Genomic DNA, 23,298 nt, shown 5'->3' on the forward strand with positions numbered 1-23,298 from the left:
TCTGCTACAGGCTGCAGAGCACAGCACAAGCACACCGACCCTAAAGCACCCGCATGCAGCTGCACAGAAAGGACGGGCTCTGCCCCAAAGCCCCGCTCTGTGCTTCCTCGCAAGCACAGGCCAATGGAGTTACTCCACTAAGCTGATCCAGCTTTTCCAGCCGTCAGCCAAACCACTCAACACGACCATTTTACTTCCCAAGTAACTCTTCCCAATCCGTTCAACAGCAGCTAAGGCTCCTTCAGGGTCTATCGGAGAAAACTCCAGTTACTACAGCTGCCAAGGGCTTGCTCGGCCCACCTTCCACAGGCCCCTCTACCGAGGGGCTGCACGTCTGCCATCCCCTTGGTGAGCAACCCCGAGGGCACGCCGAGAAAAGCGAAAGCCAAGTGTTCATTTACCAACACTTTACTCCAGCTCCACTGATATTCTACACCTAAAGGAACCATTTTGCTCAGCAAAGAGCAAGGGATAACTTTACAGAGGACAGAAAATTGAAAGATGATGCACCAGCTACGTAAGGATGAAAATTCAAACGTTTAATACTTGAACAACCTTTTACCTATCGCCTTCTGAAGGCTGGCTCTCCCTCCCACTGCACCGAAGGTGTCAATGTCACCTCCGATCCTCTGCCACCTCCGTGAAATACTGAGCAACACTCTCCTAATAATTTCAGGCAGCTGTGAAACCATCTCCTCTCCCTTAGATGATAGATCTACATCAACAATAATCATTCTTCTAATCAGCAATTTAAAAAATCCTTTTTATGTAATGATAAAGAAAACTGGGGTATAGCTTTCAATAAGACGATCCTAACAGGACCACACCTCATCTTTAATTAAACCAAGTCATCACACCAACTTCAGGATGGGAGAGAAAAGGAACAAAGTCTGTAACAAGCATCACATACTTGCCCAGTGCTACGCAAATCTCAATTTACTCTACAACTGGAAAGTCACAATCTAAAGTCTTGCTATTTAAGAAAAGGCCTAAGGAGTGGTTTTACAGTATCTATGTGCCACCCTCTCCAAAGAGGAAAGAGATTACTTACAGATCTGGCTAAAGGATACCATAATGGAAAACAAAATCTTATGTTAAAATTGCTACTCTCTTGCTTTAAGCATTATTCCACTGTTCAAGTATTTCAGGTACTGCCAGTGGCCCCACTGCATCACCACAGGTTAAATCTAAGGGAAGTTCTAAAGAACACTGGAAACACTGAAAGCTTTGCTTTCCAAATAGCTGCTGCTGTGCAATTTATCAACTAATAAATTACAAATATGGAATTCAATCAATTTAAAACTGCTGGATTTGAATTAGAAAAAGATTTTTTCAGTCATCAGAACCCAAGACTTACTTTAAACAGGAAAGGATGCAGAAAACTTGATTTCTACAATGATTACAGAATGTTATTTTTTCACATATATCTGTAATAATCTTTGCACAGAAATTAATTGCTACAGGTTGCTGAAGGTGCAACTGCTCTTCCACTACAACAGAGCAACACATTATGCTGAACAAAAAGATTTGATTTCTGCTGGAAAAGCTATGATTTGGAATTACCAGAACGGAGAAGGCAAGTGTTATCAGAATGCTGCCACAGATTATACACCTATCCTCTTCTTGCTACTTAAATCTATTCAGGTGCTTTAGGAGAAACTGCTGTTTTCTCCCTCTTTCCTTCACACTTGCCCAACTCTTCTATACACATAGTCAATTTACACTCCCCTCAACACACTTAAATAGTTTTCATATACAGCCAAGTCCTTTTCCAAGATCACGTTAGCAATTCAAGTTATGTTGTTATATATTCACAAAGCAGCACAAAAATAAGTCTCAATTTCTGGTTATTTTTCTACTATTTGCACGCTAATTCACATTGAGAACATGCCGACTGATACTTAAATACTGCTTACTGTAATATGCTCATCTTCAGCTGCAGTCCGTGCAGTACTTCTATCACTCTCTGTACATCGCCAAGAAGCTGGTGAGTGGCTACTATCTTCTTGGCATTCTGGTGGGAATAATTTTCTTCCAAAAACGCTAAGCCATGCATGTGACCATTACTTAACCACTCCTTCTCATACCAGTACTTTAAGCTGGACCTCTGACCTAAAGCAACAGTAATGAGCGTGTTAAAACGAAGCATTAACTATGGCATGTTAACATTATTGATAGTAATTCTGATTATCTCAAAGTCTTGCAACAGCTTATTTTTCTTATCAACAGTACCAATAAAGATCCTATAATAGCAGACAAAACCCTGAAGACACGAAGAACTTGTGAAGTAGGAAGCGAGATGATAACCTCAGTCAAAAACCTCTGCCCAGCTGTAAAAGCATTCAGACCCCAAATTCCACCACAGGACATCCACACAACAGGTTAACTGCAGCTGACACACAGAGAAAAATGTATTTTAGCAGGGTATCCCACTGTCTGGTAACCACGGTTATAACTAAAGCTGCAGTTTGAATATAGCTCTCTGCAGACAGAAAAATGCAGCAAAAGGCAGTGAACGTCCCTTCTCCAGTGGTCTTGTTCTTAAGCATCATACACATTAGTACAGTCATTCAAAAGTATATTTTGAAGGAATCAATGATGAGGTTCTGATGGAGAACCTGCCTAAGTCAGGCTATTAATAATGCTAATTCTAGCTTAAGAGAATGGAATATCAGCCACGGCTGAAATGAAATTATGTTAAATGTGATAAATGCATCAGTAAAGGTAACTTAGGAAGCCAAGCAAAATGGTGTTAGCAGGAAGGCGTGGAACTGGAGACACTTACTAAATTGCAAAAACACAAACAAAAAAATCCAAGCCAAAAGCCCAACAAAAGCCCACACGCACCCTGTAAAATGTATTTTCACAAGAGATGTTCTCAGGAGACAGCTCAGCACCCTGAGAAACACCACATCATTCACTGGCCTACATACAGCCCAGTCAGCCAGCCTACAAAATCAGAGATAATATTGGAGCACAGACTCAGAATGATATTCACAAAAAAAGTCTCCAATATAAGCAGGTTAATAGAAGTTTCAGCAGTTAAGAAGTTAAAAAAAAACAACCCGAAGAGCTACTAGGCAGCAGAGTAAGAACAAGGGATTGCACTACACGCACATTAGGTAGCGTCACTGCCCATGCTGTTAACTGTGGCACAACGAAGCAAACCAACTCTTTGGGAGCCGTACTGAAAAGTGAGCAGAACCTGGTCATGGGTATTTATACGCTTTTGGACGGTAGTTACACAACAGCAGCAAAATGGTTTCTACATCATGCCCTGTATGAACATTTGTGGACATAAAGGACACTTTCAAACTTCAATTCAATACTAACGCTTTGTCTCGGTGAAGGAGGAAAAGCAAACGAGTGTGCTTGTAAGCTCACTCAGCCACGAGGCTGGGTAGGACAACACTCAATGTTTTGAGGCAAGACCTCCAAAAACTCTCAACAGAAACTAGCACAGGGAAGAACATATTTTCCAGGCTGTAACAGCTCAACTTTTCAGGCACATACACAAGAAACAAGATCTTCTAGGTATGGCCAGAACCACTTTGGAGACACTCCTGACATACCTGTATTAACCCCTATGCGTTTATGTTTGTGTTAGAGAAGCCACCATCTGTGACAGAAAATGAAATTCAGTCCACAAGAATAAAATCATGAATTTCAGAACTCCGTGGTCATCTTAACACCACTGAGATTATCCAGCTGAAGCCCATCCATGGCACCGGTCCCTTAGTGGAGCACTCAGAGACACGAAGCGCTCTCTGTCCATGTGTGTAAGCTTAGGGGAAGACACAAGACAATATCCAACACTGGATGCTCTCTATGGCTTGAATGAATCTGTCACATCATAAGCACCTTGATAATGTTTAAGCAAGGGCAAATGTTAACAAATCTCTTAAAAATCCCACTTGACTCAAAAAAACTGTCTAAAATGACGGCTGGTACAGTTTTTAGGCATAACTACACTGAATTGGCTTTTATTTCCAATAATATGAATGGTGCTGTTACAAGTCTCAGCACTGAAGTGGGTAAAGCTCCTAAATAAGAGTTTGCTGAATGGCCATGTCCAGTTTTAAAAGCAACTTCTTTGCAGATTCATGAAACCTATTTAGCTCATTTCAAGCCACCAGCAGATTCACTGAAATTGAGAAGCCACTTTTGCAGTCAAAATATCGAATATGTTTTCCTTTTCCAAGAGGTAATATTTTTCTATTTGGGCTTAATTTTAAGTTTCAGATCATCAAAGCAATAGTTAATAGAAGTGATTAAACTACTGAAGCAAATGAAGCATTAGTTGTTACTAAATATAAATGGTTCAAGCGTGATGGCACAAGTTCAGTTTGTGTGTGCACTTCAGTTACGTTTAAAACTAACTCCAACTGACACAAATCAAAGCAAAATATCTTGAAAATAGAGGGTTAAAATTCTGGATGCAAGATACTGTAAAAGAAACTTAAATAAATATTAAACTATTTTACTACTTAGCTAACTGAATGTAAGCATAGCGTGTCTTCTTCACTATGAGTGCAAACAACATGAGCATACAAACTACACAAATCAATGAGTTACGCTGCCAAAGACTTCGTAGTTTTAAACAGCCAAAACCAGCAGAGATCACAATCCAAATATGTATATAAACCAAAAAGGTCTTGTGATTAGGCAAACAGAGATCCCATTTTCTCATTATTTATGAACATGGACTCAAGCCCAAACCTCATCCGTTTCTACATTCAGTGAGGCTTTGTAATTCATAGAGCAGGAAGTCAGAAAAGATCCACGTAAGTGTAATTTTACCTGCTGCCTCAGATGGACTAAGACATTTTAAAATACATAGTTAAGAGAGAACATTGCTTAATCAACTCTGCATTATCCAAGATAATTTATATTTGTATTTATATACATGCATTGCAAGTGCACCAGCCACAGCACGGTGGTTGAGAACCAGTAAGCCTCTTGCTGACTTATTTTAAAGGAAGCGTAAGCTGGTCTTGGTGGAGGAAAGCTGCAGACACAGCCCATAAGATGTGCCCATGGGGAGTCTTTGCTTAAGTTTCCCAAGTGCTTCTAAATTCATTTTCCACAGCCAGACAGTACAATCCTTATTACTGGCAAATATGTGACCAATGGTCATCACAGTTAAAACATTCACTTCCATTCCTGTCCAGCTGTAATTCCACAATATTGACTCATGTACATTCACATAAATTAAACTTGCTGTATCAACAACTGAACTCAATTACATATGACAGACATAGCTAGGGGAGAAAAAAAAAATTAACCTTTGCAATATATATATATATATATAAAGTAATAAAGTTACTACATATATAAGAAGGCTCTGTAACCTTAAATTTCTGTACCTGGAGGATCTTGGCAAATATAGCAGGTATATTTCTCAGGTACATTATCTTCCAGTAAACCCATACAGACTCCATGCTGCCAGCACAGACACTCTTCACACTGTTTGAAGTCAAGAAGTGCACATCATGAAGCCTACAGGAGCTCAATAAGATTACCTCAATTAATAGACGTATCATCTACATATTTTAAGACAAAAAGGTGTATTAATACCCACCCTCCTCTTCCAGTTACAAGCAAATACATTAAAGAATCAGACTACAATAAAATTTGAACCCTTTCCACACATTTCTCACGTGGATTTCTGGAGAATGACAACAATTACAAAGCAGAAGCAGAGATCCTGAAAGGTGCAAAAATGTTCCCTTTGGCAATGAAAATCTTTCACAAGATGCATGCACACTTAATGAGGACAGAAAACAGTATACAATCAAGCTTTCTTTATCAAAATATATGAGGTTTTCTGAATTAAAAGGTTTCCCCCTCAAACAGTAAATCAGATTTAATTATAAAATCCGAGGGATATTTACATCACATAGGACTAGCCAATATTACGCTTTACTGATACCTGTATCTCTAACATTTTATCTACTATATATATATATATATATATATATATATATATTAGCTCTACTAATATAAAACTAAAGTGCAAATGCAGTTGTACTAGCTTTAAGAACTTCTTTAAAAACTTCTGACATCCTTCCAAGTGTGAGCAATCATATTGGCAAAGACCAAATATAATTTGCCCCTACTTTTTCAGTGTGGGAATGCTATTTAAAACGCAATCACTGCAATTAAAGCCACACAGTTTTCGAGCAGGAAAAACTGTATCCACGTGTTTTGTTTCAGTCACTTTCCCCTCCCCGCCACCCCACTTTAACGAGCAGACAAAACTTCAACGGCAGCCTAAAGACCACTGAAACATGGGACAAAACCCCACATAAGAACATTAAGTTAATTTTGATTTAAAGCTGTGGTGTCAGTTCAGAAGGACTATTTTCACAAGCAGTGTGACAATAGGTCATAACTTTCATTTCTTGGAGCACAAGTCAAAAGCTTAATGCAGAAACCTCGTCAATATTGGCAAAGGTTTTCAAAATGAGCCAAACCAAACACAAACAGCAACTGCAAGCAATCTTGGCTGCTGCTCTTCACTGACCTACAAGGATGCCAACTTGATAAACATCTGTGTTGAACACCCCTTACACCACTTGTAATAATGCTGCTCTTATCTGCTGCCTTTCCTCAAGCTAGGACAGACAGAACAGGACCACCAGTTTTTAAAGAGGTCATTGCATTAAATTAGTGGTCTAGTTGTGGTGGAACTAGAAACACTGGGAATGGAGAATGCAAAGGGTCAGAGAGAAATGGGTTTCTGAATGATGGGACTAAATGTTTTGCCTTACAAAATGGGTAAACAGTCCTAAAGCAATAAGGAGATGTTTTCAAAAAAGGCTGAGACTATCCTCCTTTCAAAGGTTATTAGTAGGAGCCAGAGAAAGGTGTCCTAAAAGGAAGAAAAGAGATGAAGAAAAATAGACTGCATGCTAAAAATAAGAAGGGAGCTCCTGGACCTAGTTACACTTGCATCCTATACATCATGCCATATGGCGCAGAGCTACACTCAGCGATTTTTCCAGGCAAATTTGCCCAGAACTCTAATGAAGCATCCTTACTTTTTTTTTATTTTACTCAACTGATATTTAAATATCCACCCCATCAGGGCACCAGTCCTTCCTTTTGTCTGCATGTTCTACTTCACAGCTTGGCTGGCCAGGCTACAGGCTATTGTTCTGGACACGAGCTACACAGAAGCTACCCCCTGCCCAGGCAGTAGTAGGGAGATTCAAAGCAAGCTCAGAAAGAGATTTTGAAGAGGAAAAACATGCAGAGTTGTGCAGTAATATTTAAATCAAAGTTCAATTGCAAAAGAAATAATCGAACCCAACTGGAATGTATTTAAAGCAGCTTTTCATCTACCAGAACAAAAATACCCCAAGTCCATTTACAACCATCACCTCCAAGGCCACCAAATCCAGCTCCAGAATTCACTACATCACACACAAATTCACCAATGTTTAGGTACAAAAACCAAAAGGAAGGGACAATGACATTTTGTGTGGACTTTTTTGGGCCCAAGCCTTACCCTAAGAAGGGAGTCCTGTGCCTTCAGAGGTAACACATAGCAATGCTAAGCTACTACTTTACGCATGCTCCATAAATGAAATCTAGTAACCTCCTCGCAAAGTTATAGAGACTGGAGTGAAACCACATTGACCAATGATGTATTATTTTTTATACTTTTTTTCCAGTTTTAACTTCTAACTCATGCAGGTACTTACTTTAAATGCAAAACCATATTTCTGTATCCCGGTGTAATGAATGGTATTCTTTATGCACAAATTGCTTGAGACAATTAATTTACAGCGAGTTCAAGATAAAGGAAGAGGGCAAGCATATTTCAGTCAGATGTCATCAGAGTAATAAGCAGGGGCAGAATAAACACCCCAACGGAGACAAGTGCAAAGAAGGACAATATTCTTCAAAAAACCCACACACTAAGCAAAATTACACATCTTCAGGAAGAGAGGGCAAGTCTAAATGCAATTTCTTTAGGGTAGACACTTCCCAATTTGAGTTTCCAAGTGTCAAATTGAAGTCTGAGCAGAAAATAGGGAAGACATCTTTCCTTCTTATAAAATTATGACAACTACACAGGATTCTCACTCTACAAAGCCCAAGGGAAGTGTCAATCTTGGCACTACACCTCTGAAAAGCTGAAAATAGGTTCTCCTCATCATAATTCCATAGTTGTATAACATAGCATCTCTGCTCTGTATTAATGCTCTGTACTTAAAGAGCTAACCCAGGCATTTCTACATCAACAACACAACACCAGACTGTTCAAAACATTTTCCCCAAAACTACAGGCTGTCAGAAAGGTGTGGGGAGCACAGCGTTTGGTACCCTAAGCAAACCACCTAACCTACCCTCCCAAAATCTTGTTATCAGCATCTTGCTCCCCAATCCCTATTGCTTCAATCCCTGCAACGAATGCAGGTACTCACCACGCCATCGATCCGCATCTCTTATCCAGAAAGAACAGCCTGCTCTCCTAGATAATTCTTTCACAACACAGCTGAAGTGTTTAAAGCTTTGCAAGACACTCACAAAGACCCCAACTAGTTCAACCTGGAAAATCGATCTCAGAAGCAGCCCATGAAACCATACACGAATATCCACAGACTGTGTCCTGAGCTGACAGCTCTCTGCATTCTGCAACCGTAGACTAGTGTTGAGCCTACATTTGCCAGAAAACTCTACTCCAGATTGTATCTTTATGTTGTTCATTGAGCCATCTCCTCAGAAGGCAGCCAGCCCCCTTTATTCCCAACGGTCAGACTCCTTTTCCTCCTATACACTCAGATGCTACTTATCGAATTTTGACCACTGCCCGTCACTGCACCCTTTCCTACAAACGCACAAGGTATCTTTTGTCCTGTGTTGTCAGGATCCAACACTAACATAAAGCTGTCCATCAAAATGAACTCAGCACTAAGAGCAAATCTCCACAAAATAGTATGGAAGGCCAAAGAAAACTGCCCAGGGAAGTTCGCTATTAAACTCGACTGTTGAGGACAAAAATCACACTTTGCTCCATTAGCCAGCCCTAATCAAAATTTTTAAAATTAGGCTGTAGATGTTCAGAGCAAAAAAGGTGTTTCTACTGTCCTGCTGCAGGAGTAAAGAATTCTTCACACCACAATTTAAATAGCGCACCCTCTCTTCGCTTTAACTGGCTTCTGCCTCCATTCAAGCAGTAAAGTCCACCAAAAAACCAGCATGAGCTGTTCTGTAGGTAGGTACAGATCAGCTTGTCTTTCCTCCTAGTTCCAAACAGCAAAAACCAAACGCAGTTCACAGTCACATGCCAGCAACTATACCAGTAAGGAGTCCCATAAAGTGGGATTCAAACCTCACAAAAATTAACAACTGAATGCCTGGGAAAGTTAATTCAAAAGCTGCAGATGGGGGTGAGCTTTGTGTGCCAGAAAAACATTTCTCAAGTCAGTGTCATGCCATATCCTTTCACAAACAAAACAACCTTCTCAAAAGAATGCAATAATTACCTTAAAATTTGCAATGAGCACAGGTGCCAAGCTATACTACTGTCACTTTGAACTGAGGTCCCACAACAAGCAAAAAATTATCTAGATGGGAAGGGTGGGAACCTCCTTAAAAAAAAAAAAGGCAGGGGGGGACGACACATCATTTCTTCAGAAGGGCAACTATGAAAAGCTCGTGATGTAGGTTCAAGAGCGTCCCACACTTAAGCCCCTGCATATGCTTCTTCTAAGACTTAGAGGGAATTACCAAAGGGGACCATGCAGCTCACATAAGAAGCAGCAGCAAAATGAACTAGAGCAAAAAATGTTGGAAGAAGATTTTATTTGATATCTTTGACTTCACTATTTGAAATTAATAGGAACTGGGTGGAATGGCTCAGAGCAGCTATGCGGGGAATGGTTTCCCGATACTTTACAAACATCTCAGAGTAAAAGTAAACAGCCAGGGCAGTTCCAAAGAGTTTTTTATCAACAGCTTTAAGCAGGAGAGATAACAGACACTGCCCTGGCTGGAAACAGTTTCTTGTAAAGTTGGTTTAAAAAGAGTACATACATGGAGAACGGACAGAGGGCCTTACACAGGTTAGGAACTCTGACTTTACAAACTACAGAAGCAGCTGCAGAATGGACCAGTGCAGCCCTGCTTCAAAACAGAAGACTGAAGTCATGATCTTTTTGGTTCATCCTATCTAGATTACATCTTTAAGTCACGCTTCTTGCCATGGTAGAGAAATGGAAGGGTACCACCATCTCATGGCAATGTTCTGAACATGCTCAGAATTAGAGGGAGCAAAAAAGACGAGATAAAAAGCCACTGATTCTAAATATGTACTCTCTAAACCTAGGAAGTGTTCTAATTTTTAGAAAATGCAAATCCACAAGTGACAAGCCAACCGTTAGTGGCTTGGATAGAATTGTTCCTCTTCCCCCACTTTCCTTCGATTAAAAAAAACAAACTGTATCAAAACCCAAAGTCTTCTACCTACAATAGCTGCTGCTCACCCTGACAGGTTATCTTGAAAAGTTTTATGATTTCAGAGGTCAATAATAGTTTAGTTCATGGACAGAATGTACGTGTGCATATTCCTACAACAGCTTTTCCACTGACACCTTCCACTGCATCCACTGAAATGTGCGTTCACCCTCCACTTCATACCTGAATCATGAAGTCATTTTCTTCTTTTACTTCACAAACACACCGAACAATCTCAGAATCACTTTCTTCAACTTCTTCGTCAGGGTTCGTGGTTACATCAACATCCTGACTGCAGTCATCATCACTCCAAAGGAAGCTTTCCATAGATGACTCACTCAGGGTGTCATCCTCTGTACAAAAAGTGGTGAGATAAAATCCTGAGTAATTACAAAAAAGGTCAAATAACTCTCAAGATTTCATCCCAAGTATGCAGACACACACTTCCAAAAGCATGAGTTCACCGTGTAATTTAAGGAATATCACAATGTTACTGTTTATTGAAGGTTACTACATGATGAAGTTTTATATTCTGATTCATAGCTCCTTCAAAATATCCCAGCCTAAAAGCTTCTGTCATTAAAACTGTACTCTCAACATACAGTGCCTCAAACCAAAGGCACAAAGTCTCTTTAGATACGCAAGTATAATAAACAAAACCAGATTTATAAATTCAAATAGGATTCACATTAGTTTCCACAATTTGTGGAGAATCGTGACTTGGTACTTTAAGTGTAGAGCTCCCAAAAAGAGACAAGAGGGTTCAGAAGTCTTATGAACCATTCGATCTCACAAAGTAACGTCTCCATTACAAAAACATTCAGAGTTCAACACAGAATTTAATCCTGTGTCAGAAATTATTATTGCCATTTAAGACTCCTGGTGAGGACACATTTATCAATTCAGGGGCAGTGCACTGCCCAAGGTGAAGAATGCTCCCATGCTACTTAAAGCGTTAATGCATCTCTGCAGACTGAATAGAACTGCCAAGAAAATCTTTACTGAACAACATGCTAAATTGGGATGCTTACCTCAATAATATTAATGCAATGTCTACACCTTCCTTGGGGATAAAATGGGAGAGTCAGAGGGAGAAGACGAGGATTTTAATTATTTGGGAAATACACTAATGAGCTGGAGGAGAGTGGAAGGTAAAAATTTTAGTCACTCGACTAGATTGTGGTCTCTCACCTATACTGGGTAGAACTATTTTGATCTCACTTAGCCCCTAAAACAAGACTGTATAAATGGAAGAACCAGTCTGTGGTATAAACTAGAACTTTTGGAGAAACATCTGTTCTCAAATTTAAGGGGCTGAGAACCCAATGCATTAGTTAATTTTCATGTTTAGAAGTTTTATTCCACCTGTGAGATACAACACTCTTTCCTGAAGTACTCCGGGAGCAAGAGGTTATGCACGCTGCACTTTCATTCTACACAAGAATTTACTATTGCTTACACCAAATCTTATTTATATAGACACTGCTTGTATTGTCAGTAGAAGTTCTGCAGATGCAAAACGCAGCAAAGCAATCATGAAAAGGATGAAATAAAACCATTTCCAATACTTTTCACCTCCTTCGATGTCTATGAACTGATCAAAAGAAGTCTGAGCAACTGATGGCCACGTTACTAAACTGCGAGTACGTTCTATGGTTGATATGCTCCAAAACAGCAACTGATCAGACTTGCAGAACATGTTTTAAGACATTATCACCATCTGCGCTTCAGTGGTTTTTAACACTTCCTCTTTTCCCTATATAATGGAATTAACTGAAGTTAATATTTACATTTTGCCTAATACCAAACAATAAAACAGTTGTGTCAAAAGAAACCCAAAACATCAAATGTCACCAACAGTGTATCTGTACAATAATGAATTTAAGGTTCCTGTACATAATGAAGCTGTCATACATTTCCCATGTCCTTCAAATTTGTGAGCTTTAAGAGTAACAAAAACCAAAATGTTTGTCTTCCTTTTTTATTGTACCTGCTTGTGACAGTAAATAGCAAGATGGCCCAAGATATTAAAAATTATGAAAGCTGCAACACAGCAGCCACATTTCTAGGGGCTCTGTTCATGAAGTACTATGAAGACACTAATAGTTACTCAAGAGCTGCTCATCATTATGAAGCTCAGAAAGTCGTCATAACCATGTATCATACTATATCTATACAACTACACATAACCACATCCAGTGGTCTCTCAAACACAGCACACGTGCTGTATAAAACCTGCATAGCATCTATTTTTAACTCCGAATAACTTACTACATTGAGCAACAGTAGGAAATATGAAAAATTTAATTACTGAAGTCTGACCATTGTTATTATAGAGTTAATAAGGTGCTGCAAAAAGGTGCAAAATGAGTTTGAGTTCTGAAATAAGGGCAACAGTCTTAAAGCTTCTGGGAAGGTAAAGTCAAAGCAAAAAGCAGCCACATCAAGCTCTGGCAAACGAACTGGGTTCAACTTCTTCAGGCAGGGGAAAGGAAACACACACAGTCCTGCATAAGAACAGCCAAATTTACACCCTGAGTACCAGCTTTCATGTGTATTAGTGCAGCTCACACATTTACTGGTAATGAAAGACAGAACCAGCAAACCACAGAGGAGAGTCATCTTACCATTTGCTTTCGACTTTCCTCTGTGCTGTCCAGAATCAGAGCAGTGTAGCAGCGTGCTTGGGTGGGCAGATGATTTATTTGAAGAAATACATTTTGTGACAACTGATTTTTCAGGAGAAAGATCCAGTGAAATATCTGTGTTTTCTTCGCTGCCAGAGTACTCTGTAAAATTATAAGAAGTGTTACTAGTACAAATCTGTGGTCAAGAAAAGCTGTCAGAAGAAAAAACAGCACCATGCATGCCCATAGGCATGTATAATTCACTGAGACATTTTCCACTTCAGTATGCTAGGACTCTAGGACTTCATTATGCTGCTGAAAGATCTGCAAGCTTTCTAGAGCCAAGAAAGTTGTTGTCTGAACCAGAAAAATCTTACGCAGCTCAGTCATCCTCCACTGCTGATGTAAGCGAGAACGGCTGAAAAGACTGGTTACTTAACCCCAACTGTTCTTCAGGGTGATGATGTCTGCAAATGCTTCTGCATTACAGGCACTTCTACACAAGCACAGTTGGCTGGAGACCTCTCCCTCACATCCCACTATTATTCACATGGGCTACACACACTCCCTAATCTCACAGACCACAAAGTGGACAGAAAGCATCTCTCCTCTTATTTTCCTTGTGTATGTACAGAACAGGCTGCATGGGTGGAAAAGCCCCGATGAGGAACATGTGGAGAAAACACCTAGAGGAGCTCCTGCGTGAAGTACCCATTCCTCACGTCCTGGACTGTATACAAACCGAGGCTGGCTGCAGTTAGCAGCAGGACCCGGCAATCAGTTATCTGGAGAAAACCTTCAAAGTTCCTGGACTGGAGAACCACAGGGGCAACATCAAAAGAAGGCAAGCAACTTTTTAAAACCCCAGGGTAGATAGACAAGCAGTTTGTGGGCACTATTTGTGCAACTACTGCATAAGTTTACAAATTATGTTTTGCATGTTATCATTATATTTGAGGGCACCATATAATCAGAAACTCACTAAAATGATTTGTGTCAGTACAATTCTGAGTCAGTGTGCCTGTGGTTCTTTCTTCCCCTCTACTCTCTCATGACAGCTTATCCTCTTTCTTCATGGCAGCAAACAAAAAGATAAGCTATTTTCTTTCCTGTCTCAGAAACTTCTCCATCAGGAGCTCCAGTTCAACAAATTATGCATGCCACATTGAAATGTGCTGCATTAACGATCCTAGACATCCATCAGTGGCAGAGAAAGTTGCCACGCTTGATCTGCAAACATTTCACTAGAGAAATCTTTCAGAATCAATTGCGATTCTCCAAAGTGAAGAAGCCCATCACCAGTAACATCTGGGCCTACATATGAAGTTCAAAGTACAAAGTAGCCTGAGAACAGCATTCCCAAGCCTCTGTAGACGAAATCAACAGAGAAGACACGTTCCTAGTACAACCCTATTAATGTGGGTGGGATAGCATGTTATGAGACACAACAGACAGACAGAGCATGAGTATAGACTTTAAATCAGGCTTTTACTTCATCTCTCCAGGAGAGGAGAGATTTACCCTTTAGGAAAAAAAAATTAGGATGCGACAGGTTTAACAGAGCTCATTGTCACAGCCTCTGAAATCCCATACTGAGTGAAGATGTAAGAAATAACAAGGTTAACGGCAGAAAAAGAGGACCCATTAACATTTCTAAACTCCATCATTCATACAGGAGCCCCAGAACTAACTCACGTACCTGAGAACATCTGGCACATGGGGTACTCGGTAACAAATCAAGGGGATCTGCATCCTCCTTAACTGGGTAAAACTTGCACACAATTGCTAGGGAAAAGCTAGACTTGAAGACTGACATATCCATTTTGGAGTTAGGTTTATTCTGTGCCATTACAAGCACTATTATAAGCCATCATCCAGCATTAATGATGCATCTCAACCAGGATATAAATTATCTTGCCAATCACAATTTAATATTAATCACTTAATAAAATCAGAACTAACAGATTAATGAAGAAAGCAGTCTGATCTGCAACACCCGCTCTTAAGACCTTGGAACTGGGTAACAGGCAAAACAAAAGAATGAAGCCATTTTCCTCTACAGAAGAAAAAAAAGCTTTACCAGGCTTAGTTCTCTTTTTCTTTCTTTTCTTTTTCTTTGACTTGGACCTTCCATAGTCTTTGGATTTTCTTTCTTTGTTCTTCTCATCTTCTTCAACAGCTGAAATTAGACAACATTCCAATTTATTTTTTAAGATATATACACACCTATTCTACTTATTTATTTTCTTAAAGACCTCCATGGTTTATTTGGACAATCAGGGCCAGTTCACTGCAAAAGACAAGAAGAAAACTTATTTGTAAGAATTCCCAGCTCTCATAATTGGAATGGTCTGTTTAAGTTCTAATTTAATTGTCCCACAACAAAATTACAATAGCATGTAGGAGAAATCAACTGTACACCAATGCCCATTTACTACTTAGGTGCTTCAGAGATTATTAAAAAGGAAAATACTTGGCTATTTGTTATATCCATTTTCTAAATTATTATGGCTGAACATCTCAGTAGCATTGTGATCCAAGTCTGACAAGAACAAAAAGGACCCCCCCCCCACTCTAGTACAGTTCCTCAGTCAAATATCTTGTTTTCATTGAAAATGGAGTAACAACTGGTTCAGTTGGCTTTAACTGCTATTCTCTCACCATCTGTTCTCCGTCCTATTTTTATGGGAATAAAAAAAAAAAACACCAACATAATTTTTGAATGCTTGGGTGGTATCTTTCAATCAAGTCTATCCTCAAAGCGTGCTTCCAGAGCACTTGCCATTCTATAACCCTGCTGCAAGGTAACGTGCACAAGCCTTTGCCTTCCGTATCCTAGCACTTGTTTACAATTCCTGCCTTTCAGATTTAGATCTCTGCAGCAGAATTTCTAGATACTTATACAGTTCCTTAAGTAATGTATCCCCACTCAGCCGAGACTACAGGTGCAACCATAAAATCTATTACGGAAGGATGCCTTGCATCTCAAAAGGGCCCTGCTCTCAGTGCTTAGCTGATGGAGCCACTCACCATCCCATTTAGAAACCCATTTCAATTTCTAATTATATCAGAATAAGCACCTAAAGACACTCTACACTGTAAGAAAACTTCTCCTACACAAAACATTTAAGAACCCTGTCTGGTCTGTAACCGCTCATGAAGCAAACCAGCAACACCAGTATATTAACCTCTTCCCTACCTGCTAATAGCCAACTCCCCAATCACAGTCTAAGGTTATATATTTATGGTACAAACTGCTCACTCTGAGAAACTGGAAATTTCAGTCACATTTTACCAGCTGTGATGAGCATGCAGGAGACATGCTCATTAGCTCCTCCTGAGTCTTCAGCTCTGTATCTCCCCACCCTCTCAAGTCCTTGAACATCTCCTGCCTTTGCCACTTATGTTCATCTTTTAGCATATCAGTGATGGCTGCTAGAACTGTGCATTGCCAGCAGCCACGTTAACTGCACTGGTGGCAGCCTGCCATACCGATTACATGTCCTTCCAAGGGAGTATGGCTGGCAGCACAAAACACAAGCTTCATCCCCCCTCCATTACCATTTGTTGAGGCGGGTAAAAAAAAAAAGGAAAAAGAAGTTAATATTTAAGTCTCAGCACAGAGCTTTCAACTTCCTTCTTACTTTCCTTTGTCCTCATCTCCTAGTCCTCCAGTGGTCAGGATCCTCTGGGTATCATTTCCTTCTCTCTGCTCATACACAGGGACACAAGTTAAGTTCTGCCATTTTGTTCTTCCATAAGGGCAAAGAGAATAACTGAGGTCAACACAAGTAGCAGAATTTCTCATCTTTTCACTTGGGAATTGAAATTTGCGTGGTCGGATCGTCTGATTTGTTTCAAGATATCAGAGAGTGCAGAGTATGCTGCTTCAGTCACTATCAACATATCCGTGCTAAATATGACAAACTGTCACTTTGTTCCACACTTTTCCCCCTTGAGCTTGCCAGGATGTCTTTTAAACACCTGAAAAAATCCACGTATTTGCAAATTTCTATGTACAGCTATCTTCTTAACTGCACAACACAGCATTATAAAGGAGAACTTCCAAAAACCTTCTAATGAAGAAACTTTTTGTCTCAAGTTGTTTCTTGTAAGCACTCTGAAGACTAATGAATTCTCACTGAAAAAAGACGAGGTTGGGAGCATCCTCATAATTCATGTGATCAAAGAGAAAGGTAACCTGCCTTATATAATCCTCAAAATTCATCACATAATCACTACAGTTTTTTAAAAGGATTTTTTGGCAAAAACAGAAAAAGACCTAAGACCTCTCAATTTCCTTGAACGGCAGAGAGACTGATCAGGGCCAGGATGAACACCCAGTCACATCCTCACCGCCACTGTGAAAGTTTATTCTAATCTCTGTATGCCACACTCTCCAATAAGGAACGTTCCAGAGTCAGCCCAAGGAAGAGACACTGATGGATCTCACTCAGACCTTCCTACACGGGAAGGCAGCAGAGGATGCCCAAAAATGAACAGAGGTGGCACGTACTGACTGACTACCACGACCAACAGAACGATACAGTGAAAGAAAGTAAACTGATCTTCTCAGGACCATCTCCAGAACAAAGATCACATTACAGATAGAATAGTCTAAGCACAGATTTTTTTTGTGTGTGTTTTCTTCATCACTGTGACTCAAATTCTCACATATTTGAAGGAAAGAGGTGATGTAGAAAATCTGGAAGTATACTGGAAATTATTTTAATATTGTTTATGCATATATAAAATATATTTGAATATATTTAAATAAATTATATATAAATAAATTATGTATATGTATACACACACATATATAAATATGTTTATATATACAGACCCACACCCTGCCCCCTCTATGGTTGCTACCCACCTATAGTATAGTAGATTCCAGTATAAACAGGGTTTACACTACACCAATGAACAGTCAAAGTCGGGAAGCAAAGTTGTTCAGAGATGTTTAGTAGCAAGGAATGTTGACTACCAGAAGTAGTCACATGCTATCAAAAAAACTACAAAAGAACAAATCAGGTTGTCCTGCCTGCCCCCTCCTCCCTTTTTTTTATTAAGTTTAGGTATCTCAGCAAGTTCAGGATTACTTAAAATATGGAATGCTTTGGACAACCAAGAGTTTAACAGAATTAAATAAGACACATGTATCAAACCAGTAAAAAATAAGCAAGAATCTTTTCATGCCCTTAAATACTTTAGTACTTTTTACATCTTAAAAATATTACACGCTGACTGGGAAGATTAAAACCCAATGAGTACAGCAAGAAAACGTACAAAATTCCCTATATTGATTCTTCATTTGAAACTACTGCAAAGAAATAGTGAAAAAACACCACTTACATTTTATACTGTACATTCATAAAAAAATTACGCTCTCTAAAAGAAGGTATACAGAACACTTTGTCAATATTATCAGTTGCTTGCAACCCTTAAAACTTTTCCAAGACTTTTCCACGTTTAACTTCACGTTACACTAGAAAGGCGTACCATGGTCAACGCTTTGAGGCTTCCGCAGCGATCTCGCTATGTGGTTCTTGGTTTGTTCTCTAACAGAATGTCGGTGATTATTTAATGCACTTACAGGAGTTGAAGTTCTTCTCTTTTCTATTTTTTCATCTCTATATGGGGTACTCCTTAGGGCTACGTGTAGAGGAGCATCTACAAAGAGAATAAAGACGAAGTCCAAGCTTTAAATACTTCCAAAATCTAAGTCTACTTCACCAGCAGCAGCTCTGGTAGCCCACGTGGAGCATTTGTGATCAGACACACTGCTCAACTCACAATCCTAGTGATGTGATCATGGAAAAACTTTTAAGCAGAAGCTGATTTAAACACTAAAACCTGTCATGCTTTTTTTTGTTTTGTTTTTGTTTTTAAAAAGAAACAGTGGATGCAAATGCATTCCCCCAAAGCTCTACTCTTCCAGAAATACTGCAGCTTTGAAGATGGAAAAAGGAACAATTCCATTTGGCAGAGATATGGGTCAGGCAATTTTTATTATTAGTTTCTCCAAGAGAAAGAAGAGAGACCCTGTTGATTTAATTAGAGGACCCGCAGCCTGTTCTCTGAAGTGTGCTTTGTGATGAGGCATACAGAAGGGGCTTAGGGAAGATCTGCACATCTAAGGAAGGGCAGTTTTTAAATACCACTGAAACAGTGTTTCAACTGTGAGTGAGATGCAAGAATTCAGGACCACTACCTAAAATCCTCAAAAATCACGAGATACAGACATGGCTTCACCTGAGATTCCATTTACTATTTAAGTCAAGTCAAATAGTTCTCATCTTCCTAACCACAGCTAGCGACTCCTACTGAATGACTCCTGAACATGGAAAAAGAGAAGTGAAGCTGATAAAAACTAAGGCTGCATGGCATATAGGACAGCCAGACTAAACGAGACAAGCACACTGCCGTTTTGGAGTATGACATCAAGTATTTTGGGTCAAGGAGACCCAGTAGCCAAGGTGACAGCTTGCTGACTTTCATCAAGAACCTCCAATTCTATCACCATAAGTATCTCAAAAGTTCAGCAGAGATGAAAGGCAACTTCCTTCTTGTCTGAAGACTTACATGCCAGCTGGATCTTCTCTTGGACACCTCTAAGTAATTGTGAGCAGTACCTGAAAATTACTGAAAACAGAAGGAAAAGAGTCCAAGAGAACATACTTAGGAGGAGAAATAGGATCAAGCACTCTACCCTGACCAACATTTCAAGTTGAAAGTATAACAAGGCACATTAAGACACATCATTACAGAGCTTTCAGAATCAAGTAGATCTCTTTAGGCCAAAGTCCAAGGTCCAGAAATCTGAAGGCCAACAGATGACTTTTTCCCTGGTCCTCTCACTCTGAAGCTGCATTAGCACTTGAGAAGAAAAAAAAAACAAAAGGAGCCTTTTGTAACTATTTCTGTAACTAAATGGTTACCTTCTACTCATCTGCCACAGTGCTTTAGAGCAGCCACAACAGAAGACAGAAATTAGACCAAACCTGGTATTTCCACACAAGACTGTCTCATAAAGGTACCTTTTGTCCAGTCAGGCAACTCACTGTTGCCTTTCCCTGGGCACTTATTTACCTCGAGAGCTGCAAGACTGTATAAAGTAGTGTGTTTTGTCCACGAAGAATTATCAAAACCAGAAGATACTCCTTGATGAAAATACTGTAGTATGCAGAAGTATCAAAACAAAAAAATACTCCTTGGTCAGATACTGCAGTATGTGTATGGCCTTGCATTTTCAACCGGACTAACTTCTCCTCTTGCAGGAGTAAGTATACAGAGGGGGTTTTTTGTTGTTTTTTTGGTTGGTTGCTTGGGTTTTTCTTTTAAACACAGGTCTATTTTTGTAAGACTTCTTGCTAACAGAATCTGCTCATCTGAGAACTTCCATGATTAGTGGGTTGAACAAGACATCATCAGTTCAGACAGACAAAACTTTTTTTCCATGGTAGCTGAAAAATAAGATTAAGGTACTTCATAACCTCTTTGGGAACACCAGTGTCCTAACAAGCTTTCTGAAACGCTGTTTGTAGCAGTACAGGGTGAGAAGTCATGCAAACAAGCCTTTCTTTAGCTTTCCTGATTGTCTATGATTTTGCATTAAGTTCCACAAATATTTGCAAAACACGATCTCAGGGAACCCCAAAATTACACTAGAAAAAGCTAACAAACCAGACAGCCTTCATTTAGGCCTCTTCACTTTCTCCTCTCACAACAGCTCAACTCAATTTCGCGAACTAACATTTGAAGAAGCCCCTGGCCACCTTGATCCCACCAGTCTTTCAAAGAGCACAAGGCTTCTGGGCTTCCTGTAGGCTGAGATCTGTGCACACAGACTCTTGGTGGAACAAAACCATATTTTGCATCTGTTAGGTTTTTTTAGCTTTGCAAGACTGAAGTTTAAGGAGATTTTTGTCAAGATTATGTCATACCTTTAATGACACAGAAAGGTTAATACATTTCTGTAAGATTTTTCAGCCACCAGTAACAGTATCCTGGGGGAGTTCAAGGGTACTCTATCATACACCAGATGCATTCTTCTTCTGAGGAAAAAAAGTTATCAAAGTTGATAAGTTTTGAAAAACCTTTTGTTCCATTGATAGAAAAGTTCAGAGGGTCTATGAGATCTTTGAGCACTCTGAAACATATTTTAGGAGTTGAGACTAAATTTGAGAAGATGAGATTAAAAAACTTAAAAGTTAACCTAAACTTTTGGGAAAGTAAGCCTTAAAACTTGTGCCATGAAGACCCAAACTTGTAAGCCTTGCACATTTAGCATCTTGTTTCCTCTCAACACAACATTTTCAAGTATAAATCAGAGAGGCTGGTTTATAAAATTACCCCCAAAAGAACAAAGAGCAATTACTTACCGTAACAACCACAACCAAGAACTTGTATTTAGGTATATGCCTTTAAAACTTGCACATTCCCCAAGCCCAGACTTGCTGCGCTAGCACCACCTGCAGCGTGCCACGTGCTCTCATCCTCCCGACTCCCTGAGCCAACCTTCACTCTCCAGAAGGCTTCCTACTCCTCTGCCTCCTTCCAGTCACAGCAACTCCTGATCTGCAGTTTCAAGAAAGGCCACCACGGCACACAACACACCGTATGTACACGGAAAACACCTTCAATGTTTGTTAGTGCTGTAACTAACCTCTCTTGCAAGTCACTTGTCCCTCTAGGCACTCTACTGAGACTACCAGGCAACAAGACGCCTGTACTGTGAGTCTGTAGTGAAGAGCAGGACTCTGCTCGCAGCAGCTCCTATTAGTTAGTGCGTAAGAGATTCCTGTGCATCTCCTAAAGCTGTCTATGCAGGTCCCATGAAGACAACTGCACTTGTCTTAGAGATATCCTGAGGTGGGACACAGGTGGCATCTAAGCTACAACTTCCACACATTCCTGATGATGCCCAACTCAAACAAAAATAAAAATAGGTATTAGTAACCTTTAATACCTCTACGATCAAGAGTATCATTAATCATCATTAGAATCATGCAATTTTCTACAGACTACAAAAGCCCTCCTGACACCCAGGGCAGTGAACAGTTTCACTGTTCCTGAACTGTGATATTGGAATTAAACACCAGGAGATTAATTTCTAGCTCAGATGACGCTAAATACCACTAACAGGAACAGGAGATATATTCATAAAAAACTGGAGATGAAGAGGCTTGCTGATTCACTGCCCACAGCCTTCTTCCATAGAGTTCTTTCAGGCCTCTCTAAGCCTGGGAGAAGTATCCTCTGCCATATAAAGAGCTGATCCAGAAGCAGTGAAGGATCTTGGAAACTACAAACACAAACCCGAGATATGAAACCACCTCAACCATGCAGAAACCACAAGGACAGAGCCTTAAAAGAACTTACACCTAAGCGTGTCAAGACTCAGTGACAGACAAGGCAATAGCTTTCTGCCCGATGGAACACAAAAGATGTCAGAGCTCAGGGAAGAAGGTAATTCAGCCTTCAAAGGAAGCAGAGAGACCGAATTCCCAGATGTTATGAATAGACAATGTTCACCATCTGCAGCTGTGAGATCATATGCTGCGAATATCCACTGGTATTTCCAAGAACTGGAAGACCATCTATCATCTTGGCTTACAGCTAAAGCATTTCATACAGCCTTCCTCCACAAACCAAACGCAGTATCTCAAGGTAGGCCACAAAGCCATCGGCAATTCTGCACAACACAGAGTGTGTTAATGCAGATCTTCACCTACTCTAACGAGAAACCCTGTGTCTGTAGGTCACCCGTGCACATTCCACTACCTAGCAAAGAGGTGTCCATCAGCCAATATTCAGAGGAAACAGGAAACCCTCCGAAGGACCACCCTGAAAACCCCCAAGCCACATGCCAGAGGTTCACATGTTAACAGCTATCAGTTGACAACTGGATGCCTTCGATGTTTAAGCTGTCAAAGCAAGTTTGCCAACCTGTTCCCTATGTGTGCACAGTCAGGATCTCATCAGTAACACCAGTAAAGACGAGACTCCTTTCTTCTTTACACGTATTCCTGGCATTAAGACCCTTGTGCATTAACATGGCATATTGTAACTAACTTTGAGCAGGAAGATGCATGTTTTTTCTTGAAGTACCTTTTACAGACTCCTCAGTAGGGACATTTCTACAGTCTCTGGACTACAAATCGCAGGTCCGTCACTTTCTTTTCTTCCTCATGGCAAGGAG

At 40.0% G+C, this 23,298-nt stretch overlaps 1 protein-coding gene across 7 annotated transcripts in view; it reads right to left on the reverse strand.

The window, feature by feature from the left end:
• Positions 1–23,298, reverse strand: part of PHF20 (PHD finger protein 20) — a 68,410-nt gene that overhangs the window by 5,302 nt on the left and 39,810 nt on the right. For 5 of the 7 annotated variants that reach the window (XM_068419566.1, XM_068419561.1, XM_068419564.1 and 2 more), the window contains 6 exons: positions 18,597–18,767; positions 15,175–15,273; positions 13,095–13,256; positions 10,651–10,847; positions 5,367–5,466; positions 1,917–2,112 (listed from right to left, as the gene is read on the reverse strand). In XM_068419566.1, the coding sequence (XP_068275667.1) occupies positions 1,917–2,112; positions 5,367–5,466; positions 10,651–10,847; positions 13,095–13,256; positions 15,175–15,273; positions 18,597–18,767 (925 nt within the window). The remainder of the gene's footprint in view (positions 1–1,916; positions 2,113–5,366; positions 5,467–10,650; positions 10,848–13,094; positions 13,257–15,174; positions 15,274–18,596; positions 18,768–23,298) is intronic. The other 2 variants (XM_068419565.1, XM_068419567.1) reach the window with 2 other exon arrangements.

The sequence above is a fragment of the Nyctibius grandis genome, chromosome 28 (genome assembly GCF_013368605.1).
Source record: "Nyctibius grandis isolate bNycGra1 chromosome 28, bNycGra1.pri, whole genome shotgun sequence".
Taxonomy (NCBI): Eukaryota; Metazoa; Chordata; class Aves; order Nyctibiiformes; family Nyctibiidae; genus Nyctibius; species Nyctibius grandis.